General features: G+C 37.8%; 2 protein-coding genes across 2 annotated transcripts; both read right to left on the reverse strand.

Annotated features, from left to right (window-relative positions):
* Window positions 1-1,402: 1,402 nt before the first annotated feature.
* LOC113310693 lies at window positions 1,403-2,409 on the reverse strand. The gene is made up of 2 exons (XM_026559440.1): window positions 2,023-2,409; window positions 1,403-1,711 (listed from the first exon to the last, which is right to left on the reverse strand). Exons 1-2 carry the CDS (start codon window positions 2,330-2,332, stop codon window positions 1,674-1,676), a joined length of 348 nt encoding a protein of 115 aa, XP_026415225.1. The 5' UTR covers window positions 2,333-2,409; the 3' UTR covers window positions 1,403-1,673.
* Window positions 2,410-4,272: 1,863 nt separating this feature from the next.
* Window positions 4,273-6,867, reverse strand: LOC113310618 (heavy metal-associated isoprenylated plant protein 3-like). Its single transcript, XM_026559342.1, has 5 exons — window positions 6,723-6,867; window positions 6,470-6,620; window positions 5,861-6,075; window positions 5,246-5,333; window positions 4,273-5,115 (listed from the first exon to the last, which is right to left on the reverse strand). Exons 1-5 carry the CDS (start codon window positions 6,729-6,731, stop codon window positions 4,610-4,612), a joined length of 969 nt encoding a protein of 322 aa, XP_026415127.1. The 5' UTR covers window positions 6,732-6,867; the 3' UTR covers window positions 4,273-4,609.
* Between the last annotated feature and the right edge of the window lie 19,535 nt (window positions 6,868-26,402).

Raw genomic sequence — 26,402 nt, forward strand, 5'->3', positions numbered from 1 at the left:
GGAGAAAAAGTTTCTGTATAGTCGATACCACAAGTTTGGTTGTACCCTTTAGCAACTAATCTTGCTTTATAACGTTCAATCTCACCATTTGCCTTGTATTTAATGGTGAAAATCCAACGACACCCCACAATCTTTCTTCCTTATGGACAATCAACATAATCCCAAGTATCATTCTGAAAAAGGGACCTCATTTCTTCTTTTATAGCTGCTCTCCATTTTGGATCAACTAATGCTTCCTGCACATTGTTAGGAATAAAAACAGTAGATAGTTGATTCACGAATGCCTTATTAGCTTTAGACAAACGATGGTGAGAGACATAATGACTCATAAGGTACTTAACCTTACTAGAGATTTCAGGTTCATATCTGGGTTTAGGAATACCTCTGTTTACACGTTGTGGAAGTTGTCTCCTAGATTCTTCAAGAACATCCGTAGCAGACGATTGGTTTGGTGTTTCATCTTCTTGAGGTAACGTAGACTCTGGAATCTCTTCTATCATAAGCTCATCTTGAATCTCTATATCACGATCTAATACTGTACTTTCTATTTCTTCTCGTGAAGAACTTTCATCAACAGATTCTCTTACCATATCATCAGAGTTGACAATAACAGATACATCTATTTCCGATATATCTTCATCATAGTTAAGAGTCTGAATTTCCTTATGGTACTCCCCCTGAAGTTCAGACTCACATGAAAAATACATAGTATCTTCATGAAATACGACATCCAAAGTAACAAACATTCTTTTGGTTGGAGGATGATAGCAACGGTATCCCTTTTTAGTTGTTGCATATCCCACAAATACACACTTCAGAGCTCTAGGAGCCAACTTATCACATTGGTTCTTGTGCAGATGAACATAAGCTCACAACCAAACACATGAGGCGGCAGATTAGGAACAGTTGGAGCCACAAATGCTTCAGCAAGAGCTTGATGGGGTGTTTGAAACACAATGGTACTGGATGACACTCGATTGATAAGATATGCTGCAGAAGTAAGTGCCTCTCCCCAATACATCAGTGGCATATGTGCTTCTATCAATGAAGCACGAACCACTTCCAGTAAGTGACGATTCTTTCTCTCTGCTACTCCATTCTGCTGAGGCGTATTAGAGCAAGTAGTTTGATGAATAATCCAGTGTCCCTCAAAATAATGTTGAAGGTCAGAATCCATATATTCACCACCATTATCACTACGAAGTACTTGAATCTGTTTGTTGTACTGAGTGTTAATCATCTTACGGAACTTTTGAAACAAGGCGGTAACTTCACTTTTGTTTTTCATGAGACACACCCACGTCATTCTAGCGCAATCATCAATAAAAGCAACAAACCATCTTGAACCACCCAGGGTAGTAGTTTTAGATGGCCCCCAAACATCAGAGTGTATGATCATAAAAGGAACTGGACTCTTATTGAATGATAATGGAAAAGAAGCACGATGGCTTTTTGCAAGTTCACATACTTCACAATGAAAACTAGAAATATCAAGTTTTGCAAACAAACTAGGAAATAATTTTTTAATAACCAAACGAGCATGTCCCAATCGTCGATGCCATAACAAAATTTGAGATTTTTGTCTCTCCCCCTCAGAACCATCAGCAAGAAGAGTTTGACGCAGCTTATCCGAACTACTTGACACCAAATCCAGATAATACAACTTCACACGCTTAACACCATAACCAATTGTTTGCTTCGTTGTGATGTCCTTAAAAACACAACAGTCAGGCCAAAATATCACTACACAATGTAAAGTATTAGTTATTTGGGAAACTGATAGGAGATTACAGTCTAATGTAGGAACTACTAAGATAGAATCTAAGTTTAAAGTTTCAGTGAGAGATATTGACCCTTCACCAGTAATTGGAGCTTGTGAGCCATTTGCAGTAGAGACTGTTTTTTGTAAGGATGGTTTAAGGGGAGAGATTTGTTTAGAATCACATGTCATATGGTCTGTGGCACCAGAATCAACTATCCATGAATTATTCGAAACAAGTGAAGAAACATTAAAAAACTTACCATCGTTACCTGTCCTTGCTACTGATGCAGATATTACCATGGAATCCTTTCCTTTCTTTGTTGAAGCCATTGGAGCACCAGAATTTTTCTTTGTCTCCTTCTTCCTATCCAGATATTGATCCCACCAATCTGGATATCCAACCAACTCGAAACACATGTCAATTGTATGTCCAGATTGATTACAGTGTGTACACTTAAGTGATGACTTGTCCACCTCAGTCTTTGAGTATCTCTGAAAAGACCCTTTTTGATTGTACCGGTTTCGAGTTGCCATAGCAGCAGGTTCAACTTCTTCCGATTCTTTTTCCATCGTTGTACGTCGAACAGATTCACGACAAACGAGTGCATAACATGATTCCAATTCAGGAATAGGATCCTTTCTCAAGATTTCACCACGGATCTGTTCAAAACTTTCATCTAATCCAACAAGGAATATATGCACCCTTAGGCGCTGAATTGATTTTCGATAGGCTTCAATATCATTATAACTCTCCATAACCACCTTGTAACGATGATCCAGCTCTCCAAATATTTCAGTTAGTTCTCCATAATAAATTGAGAGTGCTCTGCCGTTTTGTTTTGCCGAAAACGCTCGTCGATTTAGAGTAAATACCTGCATCTCATCATCTCCATCATAAAAGGGTTTAGATAATGCATCCCAAATCTCTCTAGCAATAGGTAACCGAATATATCTCTTCATGATTTCAGGTGACATAGACATCAACAACCATCTCTTGACTTTTTGATTATCTGTGTGCCACTTCTCATATCTTGGATCTTCCTCGGTAGGTTTTCTTGTCCTTCCCATAATAAAGGAGGTTTTTTCTTTTTCAGCAATATGCATCTCCATGATTTGTGACCACAAATCATAGTTTGTTTCATCAAGAACAATCCCAGGCTTGAATACTGCACCTTCAGATTGAACGATAATAGGAGCAAATTTGTTTTCCATCTGCCCTTTTTGTTTTGATTTATTTTGGTATAATTCTGAATCACTACCCATGATTCAAGAACCCTAGCTCATAGATACCATCTTCACAAATATAGAATCAAGAAGAAGATAATTCTTATTATGATAATCTTATTTATTCTGGTTACACAACTCATGAATATATATAGCACAATATTACGATAAAGCAAAGATCCTATATATTAGGAAATAATATATTATCCTTAAATAAGGATATATATTAACATAAAGTAATCTACTCACAATTGTATTTTAGTGTATTCGAAATCGAAGTTTCCATTTTACCCATCTTGACTTGTTATCGATCAATTTTTAGCAAAAAAAAAAAAGAAAAGAAAAAGAAAAGACTTGTTATCAATTAATTATAAGAATTTATCTCATTTTAATATTTTTACTTTAGATTTAAAAGGGTTTATACTTTTTTCACAAAACTTTTTGTAGTCGTTGTTGTTGATTTAGATATCGTGTAATTTTTTCCTGTATTTCTTCTTGAATTTTGATAGTTTCAATCCACCCTCCACCACAATCAGTAACCACTTGTTTTTGTCTCCAAACCGGACGCTCGTTTCCTTTCAAATTGGTCCCTTAGTTTTGAAAACTACTGAATTGGCTGTTTTCAGTGTGAACCCTTTTAGAACATTTTAGGCCAAGTTTCCTTGTTAAAGTCTCGCTATTGAAAGCAATCTAAGTTTTTAGCCTCAAATGTTCAATGCATTTAGTCAATTACCAGCTTTTGGGTGTGGTTTGGGGACGCAGTTGACACAACTATATAACTTGCATCAAACCAACTACGAATAGCCGATATATGGTTAGATAAATGATTTGCCTCCATAGCCATAGGTGTTGTCGCATTTTCATTTCATACCTTGTGTGGAGGTCCAAAGCTGAGCAAATGTTGAGGCCAAATATGACAACTATATAATCTACTGCCATTTGCAATGCATGTTACACCGTCTTAGATGTGAATCCCATTTTGGTCCATAGAGGTTAAACTAAAGATAAAGTCACAACACAAAATAATGTCATTTTGACGTTTTGATTAATGCATACCACACGTTCCACACCCATCTTGTTCCCTTGACCACTGAAGAATATGCGTAGGTTTGTAAACAAGTTAAATGATCAATAGTGGTCCTTTCGGGAAACAAGTCCACAACATTCATGATTATGCAAGGAAGACTAAATGTGAAAACCTTATTTACGCGATTTGTACCCGTTGATATCAATTTGGCTGGCCAAGACAGATTCAGGGCAGATTCATTGATTCAATCAAAGTTAAGATTATCAAAGAAGATTGAATTGAAATAAACGTGGAAAATCATGAGCCAAAGATTTAAATTTGACTTTCAAAAGTGGACATATAGTAGTCACAAAATAACCATTACCAACACCAGATAACCAAATTAAGCCATCACTAACATCAGTTGAACAAATTAAGGAATCCCATGATGATCTCTAAAACCTTTACCTAATTACTAAGACTGACTCATAATCCTGATTTCCTACTATATCTCCCAAAATATCTACTTCTCCCTCTCTGATTATATTTGTTCTTTGCCTTTTACCCCCCTTCCTTATTTACATTCTTCTTCTGAACATTATCTTAATTCTTCATGATCACATAATTGAACAACCATTTGGGTTTTCGTCACTAAACATCTGTGGTGGGTGAAGATGATCAACCACATATCCATTCCCAAACCCATTTCCAGCTCCACTTCCATTTGCATATCCGTTAGCATACACATTTCCAAATCCATTACCATAACCATTTCCAAATGCATATCCCTCTGCAATGTGACTTGGCCCAGCAGCAGCACCAGGGTAAGCATAGGCATACCCGAATGGGTAGTGTTCCATCTTGCTTATGTCAAAAGTAACCTTCTTCTGTTCACCACCATTCTTGGCAGCTCCTCCCTCTCCTTTCTTCTCACCTCCATCATCACCACCCTTCTCTTTCTTATCACCACCGTCTTTCCCTTTTCCATCGTCTTTCTTGGGTGGAACAACATCTACAGGTCTCTTGAATTTCTCTTTCAAATAAGCTGTCAAAACCTTAGCATCCATTGTTCCTTTCACAGTCACCAAATCCTTCTGTGCATCGATAGTAGATGAATCAACTCCTGAAATTTCATCAATCAAACCCAAACTTAATAACAAAATCACTATACAAACGTACCCATAATGAGAACATATAAGGACTAAAACAGATTACATCCAAGACAAAATATCACTTAAATTTCAATTGGTTACCTTTATACTTCTTAAGCATCTTCTTAAGCTTCTTGACACATCCATCACAATGCAAGGAAGTCTTGAGAACAACAGTAATCACTTGAGGCTGCACACATCCAATTTTCAGAAACTTTTGTTTAGAACAAGAAAATAGGACTCATAGATGTGTGGTAAAATAAGTGAACGAAACACTCATTATGGAATCACTTCTAAAAAGTAAGTATACGAAACTACCCACTAGCTAAGTAGGTTTTTATCACGCATCAGAAGAGCTGTAAGACAAAACTAAGGCGGTGATTCCAAAATAACTAATTATGATTAACGATAATTCAAAGAGGAGTTACACGGTAGAGAAAGAGATTAGCGAATGACCCATTAATCTCTCCCACACATCCTGTACTTCCGAATTCCGAAATCTGAAAAACTGAAAAATCTGAAAAACTGAAAAATCTGAAAACTGAATTAAACCACCACCAACACAGACACTAAAACAACCAACAACCACGTCGTTTCTAAGAGCTAAAAGTTAAAAAACTGAAGAAACCCTGAAAAAAAAGCTTTTACAGGGGGGCAAGATGTACGAAATACACACAGAGAGCGGGCGTAGGTTAAGTTTTTTAGTAGTGTTGGTACCTCTTTGGGTTTCTTCTCCTCTGGTTTTTTTGCTTCTTCTGTTTTCTTCTTATCCCCACCACCACCGTTTTTGTCTTCTTTCTTGGGAATTGGAGAAAGGAGTTCAACTTTCTTCTTTGTTTTGGATTCAACATTTTCTCTGAGTTTAACTGGATCAACTTTTCCAATTACTGTTATCTTGTTTGATGTGCTATCTGCTGAACACTTCTCAACACCTTGAAATTACAACAATAAGGACACCGTTAATGGACTATCATACAGAGTAATAAGAACAGAGTATTCAATGAAGAAATCGAGAAAAATCAAATAGAATGTAACAACAAAAGAGTAGCATAAAACCGAGAAAACCCCTAAATAATCAAAGAAAATTCTAATGAAGAGTACTAATGAACAATCTGAACATTGAAAAACAGAGTAAACAGAGGATGATGACATTCCTTTGTAATGGTAAAACAAAGAGGGAAAAGAAGAAAACAATAGGTTGAGATAAAAGGTTTTATAAGCCATTTTTTTTAGAATCAAAAGCTTTAAAATCAGACAAATCTAAACCATGAAAAGTAAACTTTCATATACTGAAGAGTTTCCTTGAGAATAAGCCTGCGAAACTACCTTCAAACCGCTTAATGGACCTAATAACTTTCTTAGCACAACCATCACAATGCATATCAATCTTCAAAACAATAGGAACAACTCCATTTTCACCCTTCTTCTTCTCTTCTCCCCCTTTCTTCTCTCCTTCATTCTGATTTTTCTCTGGTTTCTGGAAAAAAAACACAACAATGTCAATAAAAAGTCGCCGCTCAATAAACAATTAGACAAATCCATACAGAGAAAACAAAAATCGTGATTAATTAATAACTACCTCGCCCATTTTCTTCTTCTTAGTCTTCTAACACTTCTTAGTTTCTACTGATAGCGTTGGAAAATTCTGGAATGAATAGAGAAGATGAAATGGAGGCAAAACGAGGGATTAAATAGAGAATGTGCAGGGAGGGGTTGATAGTGGGGACTACTCGATGCAATGGATGATGGTTGACGATGTTATGGTATTTCCGTGTGGTGTATGTGTGAATGGTATACTATGTAATTTGGTGATGGGTATGGATGTTATGTCATGTGTATCTAGGGCTGCACATGGGCGGGTACAGGCGGGTATAATCTAAAACCAACCTCGCACCCACATACTGCGGATTTTTTTTTTCATAACCAACCCCGCACCCACAAACAGCGGGCGGGTTTTGTTACCCTCCCGCTACGGATTGGGCGGGTATGGGTTTAAACGGGTTTAAACCCGCTTTATATTCAATTATTTAGAGTAACTTCTATTCTCCTTGATTAAGTGAGAAAAAAAACCAAAACCCCAAAAATATTCATATTTAGGAAGTTCACAGATGAAGATTAACTGTTGAATTTTCGATTGTTGTCGATTTCTGGTGAAGATTCGAAGTTGTTGTTGTCGATTTCTGGTGAAGATTTCTGGTAATTGTCGTTCGTAGGTGAAGAAGAAGAACTGATGAGGAAGAAGAGGAGAGGCCGAACAGAAAGAAGAGTGTAGAAAGTGAATGAGGGTTATCAGTTATCCTATCTACTAGTATTAGGGTTTCATAATGGACGACTAGGATTAGTTTTATCTAATAGTATATAATCTGCGGGTTTTTTGGCCGGGTATGGGCGGGTATTAGCTTAAACCAACCTCGCACCCACAGACAGCGGGTTTTTTTTTTCATAACCAACCCCGTACCCACAACGGGCGGGTATGGATTAAAAATCCACGGACTTAGCGGGTACGGGTGGGTTTGGGTATCGTGGGCGGGTCTTGTGCAGCCCTATGTGTATCGTTACTGGGGGGTGGTTCTCTAGGGTAGAACTGTTTAGCCGCCTGAGTGGACAACAATGGACTCTGAGTCTGACTAACCACGAACGCTATGCCTGATTGGATGAACGAATGTTCGTGGAGAAAACCGAAACAACGAATCGTACGAATTCTCTGATCATGTTTCTTTTTGTGTCCCTTTATTGACGTATTTACCCTCTGCTGTTCCCTTTTGTCCCAAGTTGATTTGGCAGTTACTGTAGTGGTTGCCACTACATAATCAGAATAGGAAATTTGAACGGAAGAGATATACATGATTCATCACAAATTGGGTTATCCCTTAGGTATCACACACTGGTCTCTTTTTATATGGCGATCCTTTTTTTTCTTTTCCTTTTTTTCAGAAAGAGATAACCTCTTCCACAGGAAGAGTTATGATATACTAGATGACGGACGATCAAAGAAATCGACGTGAAAATATCATTTATTCTGACACGGGCGCAGAAGTATCATTTTTTTCTGATACGTCGCGAAAGTAGCATTTTTTCTGACACGGAAAATTAGCCGATTAATAAACTAAAATATGGTTGCATAATGTGTTATGCATCCTTTGTGGTGGTTTGCATAATAGATATACAATTTTCAAAAATTATCCCTAAAATGAAAGTATCATTTTTCTTGAAACAGAGAGAGTATATCGTTTTATTAGTTGCAACGGAAAATAAGTTGATGCGTAAACCAAAATATGGCAACATAAAGTATTATGTATCCTTTGTGGTAGTTTGCATAATGGATATACATTTAATTTTCGAAAATTGCGCCCTAAAATGATAAACACCTCCGAATTTTTCGTGAAAACTCTAAATTTGATATTATTGTTTGTACTCATTGCATAAATTTTTTAAAACCATTCCAACAAGATAAAATTTGTAAAATTCCAAGGCGCGGATTTTTAGATATGTTATATTAAAGTTTGGTTGTCAATTATACCCCTAAAAAATAGGATACACAATGAGTTATGGTAATTGGACTAAAAGAAAGAGACAATTTTGTCCAGTGAAAAAGACTAACCATGGACACCAAATCCAATCTTTATGTGTCAAAGTGAAAATAAAATAAATCATGCTTCACATTGACACAAAGTCATCATATATCGCTCCCTCGCTTCGCTCGGTCGGCCTAACTATTACATTTATATTCTAATTTTGAATGTTTAAAAGCATATTTGTTACGGAAAACAACTATCTTTACCGTGCAAATAACTTCAGGTCTCTTGACTAAATTAAAGTCCTTAATGTTAGAACACTGCTCGGTCGAACTCGCAATCGTTGCTATCTCAAGCTTGTTTGTCAAGTTTACTTACCAAAACTATAAGTCTTGATTTCTAATCTACTTATAACTAAGTCTCGGATTAAGATAGTAAGTGTAGTTGAGCTTTAGACTCCACGGCGTTCATCGAATGAAGACGAAGAACTACTCAAGGGAACTTGTGGAACTTCATCAACAAAAGGTATGTGGAGACTTGAACTTATCTATCACTTTATCTCCTATTTGAGACAAAAGTCGCATTGCTATATAGACTTCAAGTATACACATTTGCTATTTCGAGCTGAGTTTAACTCACTTATCTATTTCTCGAAATATGTGTTGGTAAGATTTCGCTTTAACCAAGTTCATCTTTACTCTTGACGAAAGTCATATTGATTATTTCAATAACTTAAAAATCGCTTTGATGCTAATAGTTTGTGGATAACAACTATCGTCATCCTCTAAGAAAGTTTCAATGATTGAAATGAGAGTTTAGAACAAGTAACCATGTTTGGATATAAAGATAGTGTGTATTCACATCTGTGTAAAATCCAAAAACGGGAACCTAAGTATGCGCACGCAAACGCGTACTGGTTGGTTGTTGGAAGTCCGGAACTTAGGTATGCGTACCCGTACGCGTACTGGTGGAAATTTTGGTTCCGTGAATTCTTATTGGAGTTTGGAAGTGTGAATTGGTATGCGTACCCGTACGCGTACTGGCGTAACAAACTCGGTCTGGCTACTTAGGTATGCGTACCCGTTTGCATACTTAAGTAGGTTACTTTTTAAAATCGGTTTGTTCATGAACTAAAACATTTATATAATAAGGAACGCAATCTTTTGCAAACCGTGGCTATGATGTTCACGAATTGATTCGAGTGAATCAAATTCGATTTTTCTTCAATTGTGTCTTGTATACTTCTATGAGATCTAAGCAACTGAAAAACTCTCTAACTAGTTTCATTTGAGTCATTTGAACTAGTTATGTTAGAGATGAATAAGGTTGATATGAAAGTGCTCATATGGCTAACCACTGGTTAACTATTGTTGAACCGACTAAGTGTACACGTTTAGGTACGGTTACTCAAACCTAAATGAAGATACATTTCATTTGTGTATAACAAGCTAAGTTCGATCTAACGGTTGAAAGATATTAGCTTGAATCTAATCAGGTTTTCATCTAACGGTGAATATAGAAAGCTTTGTTACCAAGGTAACTCAGATTGTAAACCCTGATTTGAAATCTATATAAATGAGAACTCTAAAAACTGGGAAACCTAGTCCCCACACTTCCTGTGTGATACTAGTTGCATAAGCTAGAGTCGATTCTCCTTTAACCTTAGGTTTTTCATGAAACCCTGTAGGTTAACGACTTAAAGACTTCATTGGGATTGTGAAGACAGACCCAACTATTTTCTCTGTAATTGCGTGTTCTGATCTTGCTGTTTTATATTGTGATTGAGTACTATCTTCTTTAAGATTTGCTCGAGATTTTATCTCCAATAGGCGAGATTGAAAAGTAGTCACAAACACCTTCATCTCATCGTTTGTGATTCCACAATATCTTGTTTCGTTAATCGATTAAGATTATTGGGAGGTGATTGATAATACTAGGTTGTTCTTCGGGAATATAAGTCTGGTTTATCAATTGGTTCATTGATAAGCACGTAAGTGCCACATTTTATGCCCATATTTATATTAGGTAGGATTCGATATTTTGACTAATAATACTATTTTAGTGCTTTTGTAGAAAGTACAAACAAATTCAATCATCCAGATAATAAATTGCTAATTTGGAAGTTAAACGGTGTTTGCGATAACAAGGTCCACTGTTGCTTCTCAGTACTCAGTGCCAAAGAACCTTGAATGTGGGTGACCTGGTATTGTTATATATCAGCACCTCTCAAGGCTCAAGCCATCTCACGCACGTTATGGAAAGCAAGGATTGTCGTTGCTTTAGCCCGGCCCACTGCGTGGCCTACTCTCCCACCCATCACATGTCGTTGTCAACCAATGGAACATCATCTCTTGTTCTTATAAACAACAGAGAGAAGCTTTGAGTCAGCTGCCATTACTTTTCATTCATGGTACGAGATGGAGACTTCAAGGGGGAATTTGGTTGCTTCCATGGTGTTTATTATAGGAGAATGAGATTAAATGGGTTGTGTGGACTGATTATGGAAAATGGTGTTGGTGGTTAGCCAATGGAGTTGGTCGCAGGTGGAGATTGAATGAGAGTTTTGGTCTTAATTGTGACACGGGCGTGTATGAATGGGATTTTCAGGTCAAGAAAAATCTATAAACAAGGTTTCGAAATCAGTCTCGAACATGCCTTTAGCCGCACAGAAACTGCACTTCAGTTGCTCGAAGAATTGCCTGAAAGAAGATGGAATCAGTTTCTTAAACTGTTGGCAGTTGCATTCATGTTGAATGGAAGAAAGATGCGAGACAAGGAGCTGGTGATGCAACTGGACTGGTGGTTATGGTGAACTGGTAACCGCAGGAGAAGATGGAGGAGTTATGTTCGTTCCGTTTCGTTTGTGTTCTTTGACCAAGCTATGGTTGAGCAATGCAGTCGATCGATGGAGTAAGCAGCTTTGTTACTGCAGCTGTGTGCTCGAGTCTATTTGGGGTATGTTTGGTGAATTTGAATCAGTTCTTGGAGATGATGTTAATGGCTGCAGCTACGGATCTGTGGGGCTCCCATGTGATCAGAAATAGGTGCCTGGATTGTTTGCAGGAGACGATTGAATTGTAGTTCTGATTACGGGAAGGACTGGTAATGGGTTCTGAATTTTGTCGTGGCAGCAGTGGTCGTTGAAGCAAATATGGACAGGATAGGTGGTGTCTGAGATGGGTTTAAGCTGAGGTTCTTAACTGATAAAATACACACAGCAGGAGATGATGGAAGCGGTTTTGATCATTGTGAACTCTTAGGGCAGTCGACAGTGAAGATTGGCCGAATTCGACAGTGGTTTGGTCGAGTTTCTGCGCAAAGAAAACAACAAGAGCATTGAGCAGTTGTCGTTAATCATGGAGTCTGAATTTGGAAGGCAGAAGTTGGATGGATGGAATTAATTACAGATACAATAGGTTATTGATGGTACATGCATCGATTTCTTGAGATAATGAGAACTGGCCGCTCGTGGTGATGAATTTTCTTTCGGTATAAAGAACATCAAGGAAGGAAAGAACTTGAGGATCTTTGGCATGAATGGAGTTGGCGTCGCTGGTGTTGTTTGCGTATACAACAAATGGGACGGAGATGACCAGGGAAGCATTGCTGCTGGCAGAGATGAGAATAATGGAGCTGTGAACATACCGACTGAAGAAGGGAGATGTTGATCACGATGGTAGCTGTATCGGTGATTAGCAAAGTTTAATGGTGGTCGCCGGCAATGGTTAGGAAGCAGAAAGTGGTGTCTTCTTTATCTTTATGCCGATGGAGTTCAGTGATGAGAAGACGAGATCAATTGCAGCCGATGAATGTGGAGTATATTGGCTAGATAATCGTGATTGATGCAAAGAGCCGTAAGAAGAAGAGACACCAGTCTGTTATGGTTGCAACGGGTGACTGGAGGTGCAAGTAACCGAGATTCAAGGAGTTGGTGTTGCTGCCATGTCATGGCAATGAACAAAGAATTGGTCATTGATGCCGATAAGTGGATGGGTTGTTGGCTGTGTTGCGAAAAGTGCGAGTCTGGTGGTTGTTTGCCAGTGAAGAAGAACATCAAGCCTATCTGCTGTGCGCTAATGGAGCGACTGCAATGGGAACTCGGAGATTCAAATCGAGGTGCTGTTGAAATCAAGGTCGATGGCGAGGTCTCGTTGGCTAAATAATTGCAGGCGAAGATGGAATGACTGGGCAGCATTACTTAAGATGCTGGAGTTGGTATTGGTGGAGGATAGCAGTCGAGAACAAAACAAGAACTGATGCTGTAGCCATTGGCTCATGGCTGTTGGGTCTAACGGAAGAGTTCACTGCCGATTGAGATTCTCGGGCGGAAATAAAATGGAAACTGGAGTTGGATGGTCAGGCGTGTATGTGAAGTAGGAATTACCAATCGGTACTATCATGGTAGTCTTACTTAATGGGAGGTCCACCCACTAAAACCCAGTAACCAGAGGTCCATAATAAAAGGAAAAAGAGAAAATTGGACCAAAAATTTTATCCCCTGGTCCGGTACATGTGCGGGACAGGTAATGCGTAATTTCGAAATTCCCAAATTAACCTTCCACCTCTAGCTATTTAAGCTCCTGGTTCTTATCGTCACCTTCTCTTTCAATTTTTGGTTTTGCTCCAAAGAAGCTTTCACGCTGGAGATCTTTTTGATTTCGTTAATTGAGTCGCCAATTCGATCCCAAAGCTATCGTTTTGTATATTATAGAAGAACTCCTCCGATGAAGATTTTTGCAAGATATATAGGTTGATTTTCTTACTGTTGATGTTAGTCTAGTTTTTTTTTTTTATAATCAATTTTCATCTAGTTATGTTTATTTTAGGGCTTCTAATATTAATTGTTTAATGGATGTTTGATTATGTTTTGATCTCCTTGTTTGATTGTTTATTTTATTTTATTATAAAATAGTTCAGATCTATATGGATAATCATGTTTTTTGTCAATTTCTTCACTAGATCTGATCATATCAGTTTCATTTTGTTGGTTTTAGATGTGTTTCGGTTTATTTTTGTGTATGAACCAACAGTATGTATCTGCAGTACTGACAGAAACCTAGTTTTGAAGACCTTTTTTCATTTGATTCAGAAGTACATATATGGAATATTGAAATAGAAGTGTTTCAATACTGTTTTTTCACGGATTCGTTAATTATTTTTGACATGCAGTTGATTGTTGTGTATGAACCAACAATACGTATATCGCGTACTAACAGAAACCTAGTCTACTTTTAAGAAGAAGAAGAAGAAGAAGAACAAGATGGTGCATCGTTATGATTTACGAGGAGAATATTCGTTTTCTGTTTCCAGGTATGCTTTCTAATCATCTTGTTTGATTATTTTGTTCGGTTTTTCTTCTTTTGATTTGTTTTTTTGATTGTATTCTGATAATCAAATCGATTTGATTGACGCTTTTATGGTTTTTAGGTCTGTTACAGTTGTTTTTCGTGTATGAATTGACAGAACATATATGGCGTACTGATAAAAAACTCTTCTAATTTTGTTTTATTTGAAGTTTTTCCAATTTTTTTGGTTCGATCCATGAGTATGTATGTATAATACTGATAGGAAGTGCTATTTGCTGTGTTTTTGCTCCTTTTTTAGTCTTACCCTTCAGTACTTATGTGAAATACTGTAATATGTCTTTCGATTCTCTTATTTTTCATAGATTTGTCACCTGTTGTTGTCATACTGTTGATTTGTAGTTCATGAATCTTCAGTACATATATCGCATACTGATAGGAAGTGCTCCTTGTTATGTTTGATTCAGTACGTATATGAAATACTGAAATAGATGCTCTTTGTTACGTTTGATTCAGTACTGGAATTGGATATGGAGATGATCTGGAGATGCAATTCAGAACTTATTGCAAGAAATGACAGATTTTGAATGATAGGAACAGGAGTTGTTGTTGGTTCAGATTTGCAAGCTTGTGAAATTGGTGGTGGTCTTGATGAAGTTACAAATTGGTTGTGATGTGTGTTTGAAAGAAGGTGTGCTACAAATGGATTTGTAGGAACATAGAAGGTTGGGTTGCTGATGTAAACTGAAGATACAGATGAGATAGAGGAGGAATTGTAGGTGGTGATTACTGTGAACAAAATCAATGGATGAGATGTTCGTCTCAATGGGTTTATGAAGATGGTAGTGCTGTTTAAACAGGGAAGAAGAACAAGTCTGTGTTGCAGCTGAATTGAAATGACAATGGTGTTGATGTAGCGGTTGCAGTTGTGGTTTAAGCTAAGAAGATTGTGATGCAGCAAGATAGAAGATTACTGAGAAGATGGAGCTGAAGGCAGTGGTGAATGGTTGACTGCAGAGGTGCTGGTGCTGCAATAAAGTAAAGTGAATTGAGGAGTACTCAGATTCCTAAGTAGTGTAGCAGATATGTACTCATATTTGTAAGCAGTGTGGCAGATATGTACTCAAATTTGTAAACAAATCTATGGTCCTTTATATGTTTTAATTAAATTTGGACCTCCGGATAAATAAAATCCCGATTTGGTAGAAGTATGTTATTTCACACGTACTTAAACAGTGGGGTATATTAGTCATTTCTATGTTTTCAAATAACTTTGGACCTTAGAATAAGAGTAAAATCTAGTTGGACCCTGCTATAAATAACCTTATGGGCTTAGGACCAAACAAGAAATTTTCCTATGTGAAAAGAGATCGTATTGTACTGGGCCTTGGAATTATTTGGTTCGATTGGGAGTCTTTGGCAGAAGACCTATAAAAGAGAACGCAGACAGAGAATAGAAGTGGGAGGTTGCGGCAACAAGCCAAAACCAGGAAGCGGGCGCGACGGAGAGCCGTGAAGAGGAGCTAGGGTTTGAGAAGTTTCATTGCCCATTTTTCAATTATTTTGGTTTGGTTAATTTTGATTTCAATTTGTTTTATGATTTTTGGAGAAAGCCATGGCTAGCTAATCCATATTAGGGTTTAGATAGAAGCCAATTTAGTTTTATAAACTCTACGATGATATTTCTAATAATGATTCATTGATTAGTGATTTCTCTTCATATAGCTTGGTGTTTTATCGTTCATGTGATTTTCTAGATTATTTATGCTTTTGAATTGATATTTCGTGCTTCGGTTAAATCCCTAGACGAGGTATGCAAGGATAGATAGGGAATGCTTTAGGATCGCTACATTCGAAGCGAAGGAAGTTACAGCGGAGAAACTATATTTTAAAATTTAATATAACATCTTCCGGGACATGAGATTGATTTCGAAATTTGTCTTGAGTGATAAATAGAGATTAATAGAGTTTTTTATGATTGAATTGGTGGAAATCGAAAACCCTAACAACCCTTTCTCATTTTCGTTACGTCTTTGTTATTTATTATTTCATTTTGTCCGAATTTCTGAAACCTCTCAAAAACATCATATTACGATTACTTAGTTTTTGGTATTAGTTGGTAGAGTATTTCACACTCCTCGTGGGAACGACCTGTACTTGTCATTGTTCTACTAGTTAGACAATGTGCACTTGCAGTATTTTATTGTGGGTTTTTCGAGCCTACCAAGTTTTTGGCGCCGCTGCCGGGGAGTGGTAGCAAAATACTCGCTAGTTGATATCATTGTATATAGCTTATTTTTAATTTTTGTACATAATTTATTTTTATTGTTCTTTTAGTTCTTTTTACGCCGTTTGTTTGATTTTTTTTTAGGTACTTTGATATGAAGTGCGGGCGAAAAGAAAGTATGCACTCGCAAGACATTTGCAAGAGCCACTTGGGAGATCCATTAGAGGTTTGCTTAGCTTATTTTTGGGTATGATTTTGATGACGATAGTGTTATTTGTAAAGTCAATGCCTTAATAGAATCCACACCGTTGTTAGACACTAATAAATGGAAACCCAAACCAGAACCTCTAGTTTTGTCCGAGTCTCGACTAGTTCCATCAGTCGAGGATGCTCCGACCTTGACCCACAAGCCATTAAGTTCTGAATTTTTTCGTCTTGATGATATTGATAATGAAACCGTTTTAGATGATAATGGGTTTATAAGTCGTGATATTATTACTCATTGGGGCCTTGTTCAAATAGTGCATTTGAACCAACATATGTTTGTGTGCCCGACTTAGCTGAATTTGAACCAATATCAGTCGTGGAAGTTATTTCCGCTGACTTAGAACCTGGTTTAGGGAGTACAAAAACTGTTCAATTCTCTAAACAATCTTTATTAATCATCCGCGAACCTGATTTACTTCATATTCAAGGTTCGAATTATGTTTTAAATAAGATTGAATTCAGTTTTATCTCTCTGGGTACTAATATTTCTTACCGCAGGTTCATGTTTATGATTAATCATATTAGTTGGGTTGATCCCCAACTCTTCAGGCTTTATATATATGATTCGCAGCTTACCTTGGGGTACCTGATGAGTGCCTAATATTGTATATATTTATCCCTTTTTGTTGGCATTTAACTCATATGTTGTGCATTAATTCTACATTTTATCTCATATTCTGTATTTTCATTGTTTTCAAGAATAAATATTTTTCTTAATTAATTTTGCATTTTTAGGTACCAAATAAAGTTTGGATGACTTGCGGAGCGGAAAAGAGCAGAAAAGTAGTGAAAAGCCGGAAGAAATTACGCAAGGAAGCCGCAAAGAATGGTGCGCACAAGTCCAAAAAGCTAGGAATGGGCTCAAGAAGGAAGAATTGTTCTTAAAGAAGATATGGTCTTGGCATACCCAAGGCCCAAAACCCTCACCCAAACCCATTTCCTATATCCAAACCTGCCTCCATCTTCAACCGTCGGATTGGATCCATCTCATCATCCAATGGTCGCTTCATCGTCGTTCATCGAAATTGGAAGCTCCTGTATAACACTACAGCACCTAACTCCATCTGGCGCCGTTAGTTTCGTTGTATATCTGCATCCAACGGTCTCTGCCAGCCTCTTCACTTTTAGCCGTTAGATCAATCTTCATCTCCACACCCCACGGCTAAGCATCGCAAGACATCGAAATTTGATGAAACTGCCTCACACCCAAACATTAATTACCCTATACCCCAAAAGAGAGAACCCTAACCCAAATCATTTCTCCTCCTTCTTTCTTCTTCTTTCTCCCGACCTGCTACCACCTTTCCCGACTGCAACTCCATCATCCATCGCTCCTGTCACCACCATCTCTACCACCAACTCCTCTGTCTCAATCACCTATACATCCCCCTACTCTCTAGCCATCTATTACATCAGCCCATCACCCCTTTTTCTCGCTGGAACCCTAGGCGTGAAGAGTTGATGAAATAGATGAGGCTATAGATTGAAATTGAGGGCAGAGAAGGATCGAGAGAGAAGAGAAGAGGCATGGGTCACCACCAATTCAGCGGATTTGGTGAGCAATTTCGGAATTGAAAATACCTAATTTAAATTTTAGGGTTTGTAAATTATTGGGGCTTTTGAAGTATAAATAGCTCATGGTGTAGAGGATGAAGGGTGTTCTTGGACTAGCCAAGTTTCCACCCAATTTGGGTTAGGTTAATTTAATTGCAGTTTCAGTTTAGGGTTAGTTTAATTTAAGTTCAATTTCAATTTCTGTTTGTTTTTAATTTTGATTTTATGTCTTTTAATTTCTGTTTGTTTTTAATTTCAATTTAATTTTTGATTGATCATGTTTAGTGCAATTTCAATGTTTAACTGTGAATCCCTGTTAGTTCACTGTTATGTTTAGTGTTTAATGTTAAGTGTTTTCACTGTTAGTGGTGGAAGTTTAGGTTAGAATTCATGTAAATTGAGCTGATTGAGAAATGGAGGAATTTAGTGTCCACTGTTGCTTGTGATTGATTGTGCTGTTAAAAGACAGTCAATGCTAGGAGTAAAACAGTTGGACAAGCTTCTTCTCCTTCCATTCCATTTATGTATGCCCTGGAACATAGGCAGGCTAGAACCTCCACCTAGCTCCATTAGGGACAAGGATTTAACCAAAAACAGCCACTGCCTAGCATCTTTCCTGTTCATCTTTGTTATCTATCTGTTTTTGTGGCTTCTTATCACTGTTTTTATAGCTGTTTTTATAACTGTTTTGTGCCCTGTTCTTCCTTTGCCTTTGGCCCTTGGCCATTGCCTTTGATTTATCACTGCCATGCCATTGTAAATTTGCATCCTTTTGCCCTGTGTTGCTTCCATGTATATACCATTGTCACTTTTTCTTTGTACATGTCATTGTAAATGCCATCCTTGGCCCTGTGTGACTTAGTGCCCTGTCTGCCTAGAGCCTGCTTTACCTTATCTGCCTGCACAACTCCTGCTCTCCCTTTCCCTGCTGAGCACCTGCCCTTTGCACTGCTGCTGCTGCAACTGAGCTTGGCTCAGCTAAGACCAAAGTTTAGTTCATATCCAAGGCCCAGTTCACTACAAGCCCAAAGACTTCACAGTTAATCTCAAAGCCCAGCTCATTACTAGGTTACCTAGCCCAGTTCAGTCCATCAAAGGCCCAAACTGCTTCACAGTTAATCAAAGCCCATCTTGCTCTTATTGTGAAAGCAAAAGCTTCAAAGTTATTCAAAGCCCATTGATATTCAAAACCCTTTGGTACTCAAAGCCCATTAGCAATTTAGAAACCCAAAATAGTTAGAAACTCCAAACACACCCAGTCTCTGTGGATCGACCCGTACTTGCACGAGCTACAACCGACGACCGTGCACTTGCGGTATTATTAGGCCCGTTTTTATTGCGCTTAATTTTCACACTTCCCGGGCCACCAAGTTTTTGGCGCCGTTGCCGGGGACTCGGGTTTGTTTCTCTAGTAGTTTTATTAGCTATTTTTGCATTTCACTGCATAGCATTTGCATCTGCATCTGCTTCACTTCATTTGCTGTTGGACCTGCTGTTCTGAACCAGTTTTTCCTCTGCTGGGACGCCACCAAGGAAAAGAACCAAAGCCCAACTGGGTTTTTGCAACAATATCAGAGCAGCTGGGCTGTGCTTAAAAGGTAACCCATTCAGAGAACCCGAATTGTGGGCTTCCAATTTTTAATTGTGGGCTTGTAATATTAAAGCCAATTTTTGGGCTTTTTATTTTCTGTTGGGTTTGTAATTAATTTTTGTGGTTGTTTGTTTAATTTGTGGGCTTGTATTTAATTTTTGTGAGCTTGTTTAATTTGGACTGGTATTTTGTATTCTGGGTTTTTAAACCCAGCTGAGCTTGGAACCGATCACGCTAGGTTAACTCGTTAGTGGGCCGAGTACCCAAATTCTAGGCCGAGATTTTGGACTCAGTTTCACCAAACGTTTTCAAACCAGCTGAGCCAAAGCAAACACAAAACCAACAGTGGGCTTGCTCCCATTCAAAAACCAAATTTTATTTTCTTTTAAAATAAATAAATAAATAAATAAATATTTTCTCTCCCATTCAAAAACCAAAATTTTTACTTTCTCCCAAATTTTAAAACCAAATTTTATTTTGCTCCCACATTAACAACCAAATTTTTTTTTCTTTTATCCCACCAAAACCAAATTTTTCCCAAAAATCCAAACCCTTTAAAAACCAAATTCTGAGCTTTGTACATTCTTTACTTAGCTTTTGAGCCAATCATGAATAGATCTTTTTCTACAGTTGGGGAGTACAACAAATCCCTTAGAGAACTTGCATATGGACAAACTTCACGTTATGAACCTTCCACGGACCATGATGTCAATAGTCATAGGAATTATTATGGACATTTTCAAAGTCCCGAGCCGCAATACATGAACCCTAATGACTATTCATACATGCATCATTCATCGCAACGTGAAAATGAACATTCTGCTAGAGCCTCACTCACACAATCATCACTTATGGATCAATTAGAAGCTCGAGTCGCAGCTTTAGAAAAGCAAGCACATGAGGAATCTGTCACATCTAACTTTCCTAGGCAACCTGAAATCTATCCTTGTCCCGCATGTGATGGCTTAGACCACACTATTGCGAATTGCTATATTTTCCATGAATTTAGGCGGACTGGAGAAATTCCAAGGTTTGTAGAACCTACAGATTATTATGATGGTGGTTATTGGGACCATAATCAACCTTTTCAAGGTTGCGATCAACCATTTATAGACCCTAACGACCATGCACCCATGTATCAATCACCACAAGGGGAGGACGAACAATTTCACATGAGCCCTTGTATGCAATCTATAATGGAAAACATCAATCTCCTCAAACAAAACACTGCTAGTTTAGAAATGCATACATTGAATGATCATAGCAGCATTGTTATCCCTAATGAAATTAATTATCAAAATAGTGTTTTTAACCCTACTCATGATAGTCATATTGAACATGAACCTAATCTAGAGGTAAATGAGTGGAATAGAAACACTATAGTTTTTAGGGAAGGACACTCTTGTTTTGTTGAGGATGATATAATTATGATGTTATATTAGAAGAACATGTCTATACTGATGATGTTATGGAACCTTTGGGTTCAAATACATTAGGCTTCTCTGCCCAGACCTTAATGAATGATATCTCTTCTAGTATTCCATATGATGTTTCCATTGAATTGCCGATGCATGAGGACAAATCTGTTGATGATGTTGATGATTCTGATTGTGAACTTGCTAATTTGATTGATGATTGTGAGCATGATGTGACATGTGTAGATGATTTAGGAGATTTTGATTTGATTGATAATGACGTGCCTATTCTCCTACATGAGTCACAATCTGATGGCCTTCCACCCAACCTAGATTTGGTTTGTACCAATATTGTAAAACCAATTTTTCTGAGAATGCCTAATCTAGGTTTGGAACTGTGTGCTTCCCAAGTCCTCTTGGACCATTTTGCATCTAAATATAATATCTTTGAGGAACCACAGTTGGAAATGGCATGTTTGCCCGTCCATAGCAAAGTACACTTTGAGTTAGATCTTGTGCATGAGGAACCCCCAAAACTGCGATTTTGTTTCAAAATTATTCTTCTGTAAAATCCAGGTTTGGGGGTAGCTCATTTTGTTTCACAGCTTTCACTTGCGTTTTTTGTTATGTGTGAAGTGTTGAAACCTCACACTTTGTCTTTTGGGTTGATCCTCAACTCTTTAGATTGTTAGTGTATGGTGAATTTTTTGTATATAATCCAGTAGATAAATTTTAAAACCCTTTTGTTCCTTTTGTATATATTTTGCTAATCCAATATGATCTTGAAAATGTTGGATTCTAGCCTTGAATAACGGAGTTCTTCTTTTTCGCCGAATCGGGTATTCTCTTCCTTTTCTCTACTCCATGATCCTCTTCATATGTTTTATAATTTTTTCATATTTTGAAACATTGAGGACAATGTTTAGTTTAGGTTTGGGGGTATGGAATGGATACCATGATAATATGCTATAATTGAAAACGAACTCCTTCTTTTTGAAAAAATCGAAAAAATTCAAAAAAATTAAAAAAAAAAATGAAAATCATAAAAAAAAGGAGCTCATTTACCTTGAAAGTTGATTTATGTGCATATGTGTTATATGTAGGGTTCTTAGTCTAGAACGATAGGGCACTCCTATTCTAGCACATTCACATAGTGATAAGAAACTTGCACGCGCACGATCTACCAATACATGTATAGCCTCATCTTCAAGGTGTTCTATCGGAAGTTACGATTGCCAATCACTTTAGAATACTGAACGAAACTTGACTAGCTTGTTCTTTGGTTGGTTGGGATAGAAGGTGGAGGTTACATTAAGAAAACAACCATCGAATTTACTGGGTGCATCAAAAAGGGCTACCTCTTGCAAGAGTCATGTAATTATTTTTTGTCATATATCAAAATGTCATATGTTGTAAAGATCAAAAATGTTCATCAAAAAAAAAAAAAAAAAAAAATAAAAAAAAAAATACAAAAAAAAAATAAAAAAAAATCAAAAATATCAGTTCCATGTTTTGTATATTTCTCTCTTGTTCCAAAAATAAAAGAGAGTAGTCAATGTAAATAAGAGTCATGTAAAGAGTCATTTTTTGTTTTATTAAGCAAGGAGGGTGCATGCCATTGATGTACAACGCGAGTAATTGTAAATACCTCCAACTCATTCACAATTCTCGTAAAGTCCGGACAGCTAGCTAGATTTCGACCTCGGTTCTTAGCCTGAGAAACTATCTCTTGGTGATTAGTAGTCATAACATCCGATCTTTCTTTACACATGTGTAGATACACTTTACACTCTTATCACATGTCTTTAGTTGTTATCAGTGCTAGGATTGTGCCTTTGACAGCTAGATTGACATATTCCTTTGCTGTGAGCTTAAACTGTCTTGCACATGTCACATTTCATGGAATCTGAGCTCATATTTTGTCCTAAGGTTTTGTAGGCACACCTCTGGTAAACCTTCACGAGACTTCACTCGTCCACTAGGGACACTTAGTGGTTTAAAAGGCTTAGTGCATACGCTAAATGCATTCGAGAGACCAGCGACAGTGGTATAGTTAGGATTTCCTTAGTTTTGTTTTACTTGAGGACAAGTAAAATTCAGGTTTGGGGGTATTTGATGAGTGCTAAAAAGTGATATATATTTTTTTGGCATTTAACTCATTTTGTGCATTAATTCTACATTTTATCCCATATTCTGTATTTTCATTGTTTTCAAGAATAAATATTTTTCTTAATTAATTTTGCATTTTTAGGTATAAATAAAGTTTGGATGAATTGCGGAGCGGAAAAGAGCAGAAAAGTAGTGAAAAGCCGGAAGAAATTACGCAAGGAAGCCGCAAAGAATGGTGCGCACAAGTCCAAAAAGCTAGGAATGGGCTCAAGAAGGAAGAATTGTTCTAAAAGAAGATATGGGCTTGGCATACCCAAGGCCCAAAACCCTCACCCAAACCCATTTCCTATATCCAAACCCGCCTCCATCTTCAACCGTCGGATTGGATCCATCTCATCATCCAATGGTCGCTTCATCGTCGTTCATCGAAATCGGAAGCTCCTGTATAACACTACAGCACCTAACTCCATCTGGCGCCGTTAGTTTCGTTGTATATCTGCATCCAACGGTCTCTGCCAGCCTCTTCACTTTTAGACGTTAGATCAATCTTCATCTCCACACCCCACGGCTAAGCATCGCAAGACATCGAAATTTGATGAAACTGCCTCACACCCAAACATTAATTACCCTATACCCCAAAAGAGAGAACCCTAACCCAAATCATTTCTCCTCCTTCTTTCTTCTTTTTTCTCCCGACCTGCTACCACCTTTCCCGACTGCAACTCCATCATCCATCGCTCCTGTCACCACCATCTCTACCACCAACTCCTCTGTCTCAATCACCTATACATCCCCCTACTCTCTAGCCATCTATTACATCAGCCCATCACCCCTTTTTCTCGCTGGAACCCTAGGCGTGAAGAGTTGATGAAATAGATGAGGCTATAGATTGAAATTGAGGGCAGAGAAGGATCGAGAGAGAAGAGAAGAGGCATGGGTCACCACCAATTCAGCGGATTTGGTGAGCAATTTCGGAATTGAAAATACCTAATTTTAATTTTAGGGTTTGTAAATTATTGGGGCTTTTGAAGTATAAATAGCTCATGGTGTAGAGGATGAAGGGTGTTCTTGGACTAGCCAAGTTTCCACCCAATTTGGGTTAGGTTAATTTAATTGCAGTTTCAGTTTAGGGTTAGTTTAATTTAAGTTCAATTTCAATTTCTGTTTGTTTTTAATTTTGATTTTATGTCTTTTAATTTCTGTTTGTTTTTAATTTCAATTTAATTTTTGATTTATCATGTTTAGTGCAATTTCAATGTTTAACTGTGAATCCCTGTTAGTTCACTGTTATGTTTAGTGTTTAATGTTAAGTTTGTTCACTGTTAGTGGTGGAAGTTTAGGTTAGAATTCATGTAAATTGAGCTGATTGAGAAATGGAGGAATTTAGTGTCCACTGTTGCTTGTGATTGATTGTGCTGTTAAAAGACAGTCAATGCTAGGAGTAAAACAGTTGGACAAGCTTCTTCTCCTTCCATTCCATTTATGTATACCCTGGAACATAGGCAGGCTAGAACCTCCACCTAGCTCTATTAGGGACAAGGATTTAACCAAAAACAGCCACTGCCTAGCATCTTTCCTGTTCATCTTTGTTATATATCTGTTTTTGTGGCTTCTTATCACTGTTTTTATAGCTGTTTTTATAACTGTTTTGTGCCCTGTTCTTCCTTTGCCTTTGGCCCTTGGCCATTGCCTTTGATTTATCACTGCCATGCCATTGTAAATTTGCATCCTTTTGCCCTGTGTTGCTTCCATGTATATACCATTGTCACTTTTTCTTTGTACATGTCATTGTAAATGCCATCCTTGGCCCTGTGTGACTTAGTGCCCTGTCTGCCTAGAGCCTGCTTTACCTTATCTGCCTGCACAACTCCTGCTCTCCCTTTCCCTGCTGAGCACCTGCCCTTTGCACTGCTGCTGCTGCAACTGAGCTTGGCTCAGCTAAGACCAAAGTTTAGTTCATATCCAAGGCCCAGTTCACTACAAGCCCAAAGACTTCACAGTTAATCTCAAAGCCCAGCTCATTACTAGGTTACCTAGCCCAGTTCAGTCCATCAAAGGCCCAAACTGCTTCACAGTTAATCAAAGCCCATCTTGCTCTTATTGTGAAAGCAAAAGCTTCAAAGTTATTCAAAGCCCATTGATATTCAAAACCCTTTGGTACTCAAAGCCCATTAGCAATTTAGAAACCCAAAATAGTTAGAAACTCCAAACACACCCAGTCTCTGTGGATCGACCCGTACTTGCACGAGCTACAACCGACGACCGTGCACTTGCGGTATTATTGTAGGCCCGTTTTTATTGCGCTTAATTTTTCACGCTTTCCCGGGCCAACCAAGTTTTTGGCGCCGTTGCCGGGGACTCGGGTTTGTTTCTCTAGTAGTTTTATTAGCTATTTTTGCATTTCACTGCATAGCATTTGCATCTGCATCTGCTTCACTTCATTTGCTGTTGGACCTGCTGTTCTGAACCAGTTTTTCCCCTGCTGGGACGCCACCAAGGAAAAGAACCAAAGCCCAACTGGGTTTTTGCAACAATATCAGAGCAGCTGGGCTGTGCTTAAAAGGTAACCCATTTCAGAGAACCCGAATTGTGGGCTTCCAATTTTTAATTGTGGGCTTGTAATATTAAAGCCAATTTTTGGGCTTTTTATTTTCTGTTGGGTTTGTAATTAATTTTTGTGGGTTTGTTTGTTTAATTTGTGGGCTTCTATTTAATTTTTGTGAGCTTGTTTAATTTGGACTGGTATTTTGTATTCTGGGTTTTTAAACCCAGCTGAGCTTGGAACCGATCACGCTAGGTTAACTCGTTAGTGGGCCGAGTACCCAAATTCTAGGCCGAGATTTTGGACTCAGTTTCACCAAACGTTTTCAAACCAGCTGAGCCAAAGCAAACACAAAACCAACAGTGGGCTTGCTCCCATTCAAAAACCAAATTTTATTTTCTTTTAAAATAAATAAATAAATAAATAAATATTTTCTCTCCCATTCAAAAACCAAAATTTTTACTTGCTCCCAAATTTTAAAACCAAATTTTATTTTGCTCCCACATTAACAACCAAATTTTTTTTTCTTTTATCCCACCAAAACCAAATTTTTCCCAAAAATCCAAACCCTTTAAAAACCAAATTCTGAGCTTTGTACATTCTTTACTTAGCTTTTGAGCCAATCATGAATAGATCTTTTTCTACAGTTGGGGAGTACAACAAATCCCTTAGAGAACTTGCATATGGACAAACTTCACGTTATGAACCTTCCACGGACCATGATGTCAATAGTCAT

This window comes from Papaver somniferum, chromosome 9, assembly GCF_003573695.1.
Source record: "Papaver somniferum cultivar HN1 chromosome 9, ASM357369v1, whole genome shotgun sequence".
Lineage (NCBI taxonomy): Eukaryota > Viridiplantae > Streptophyta > Magnoliopsida > Ranunculales > Papaveraceae > Papaver > Papaver somniferum.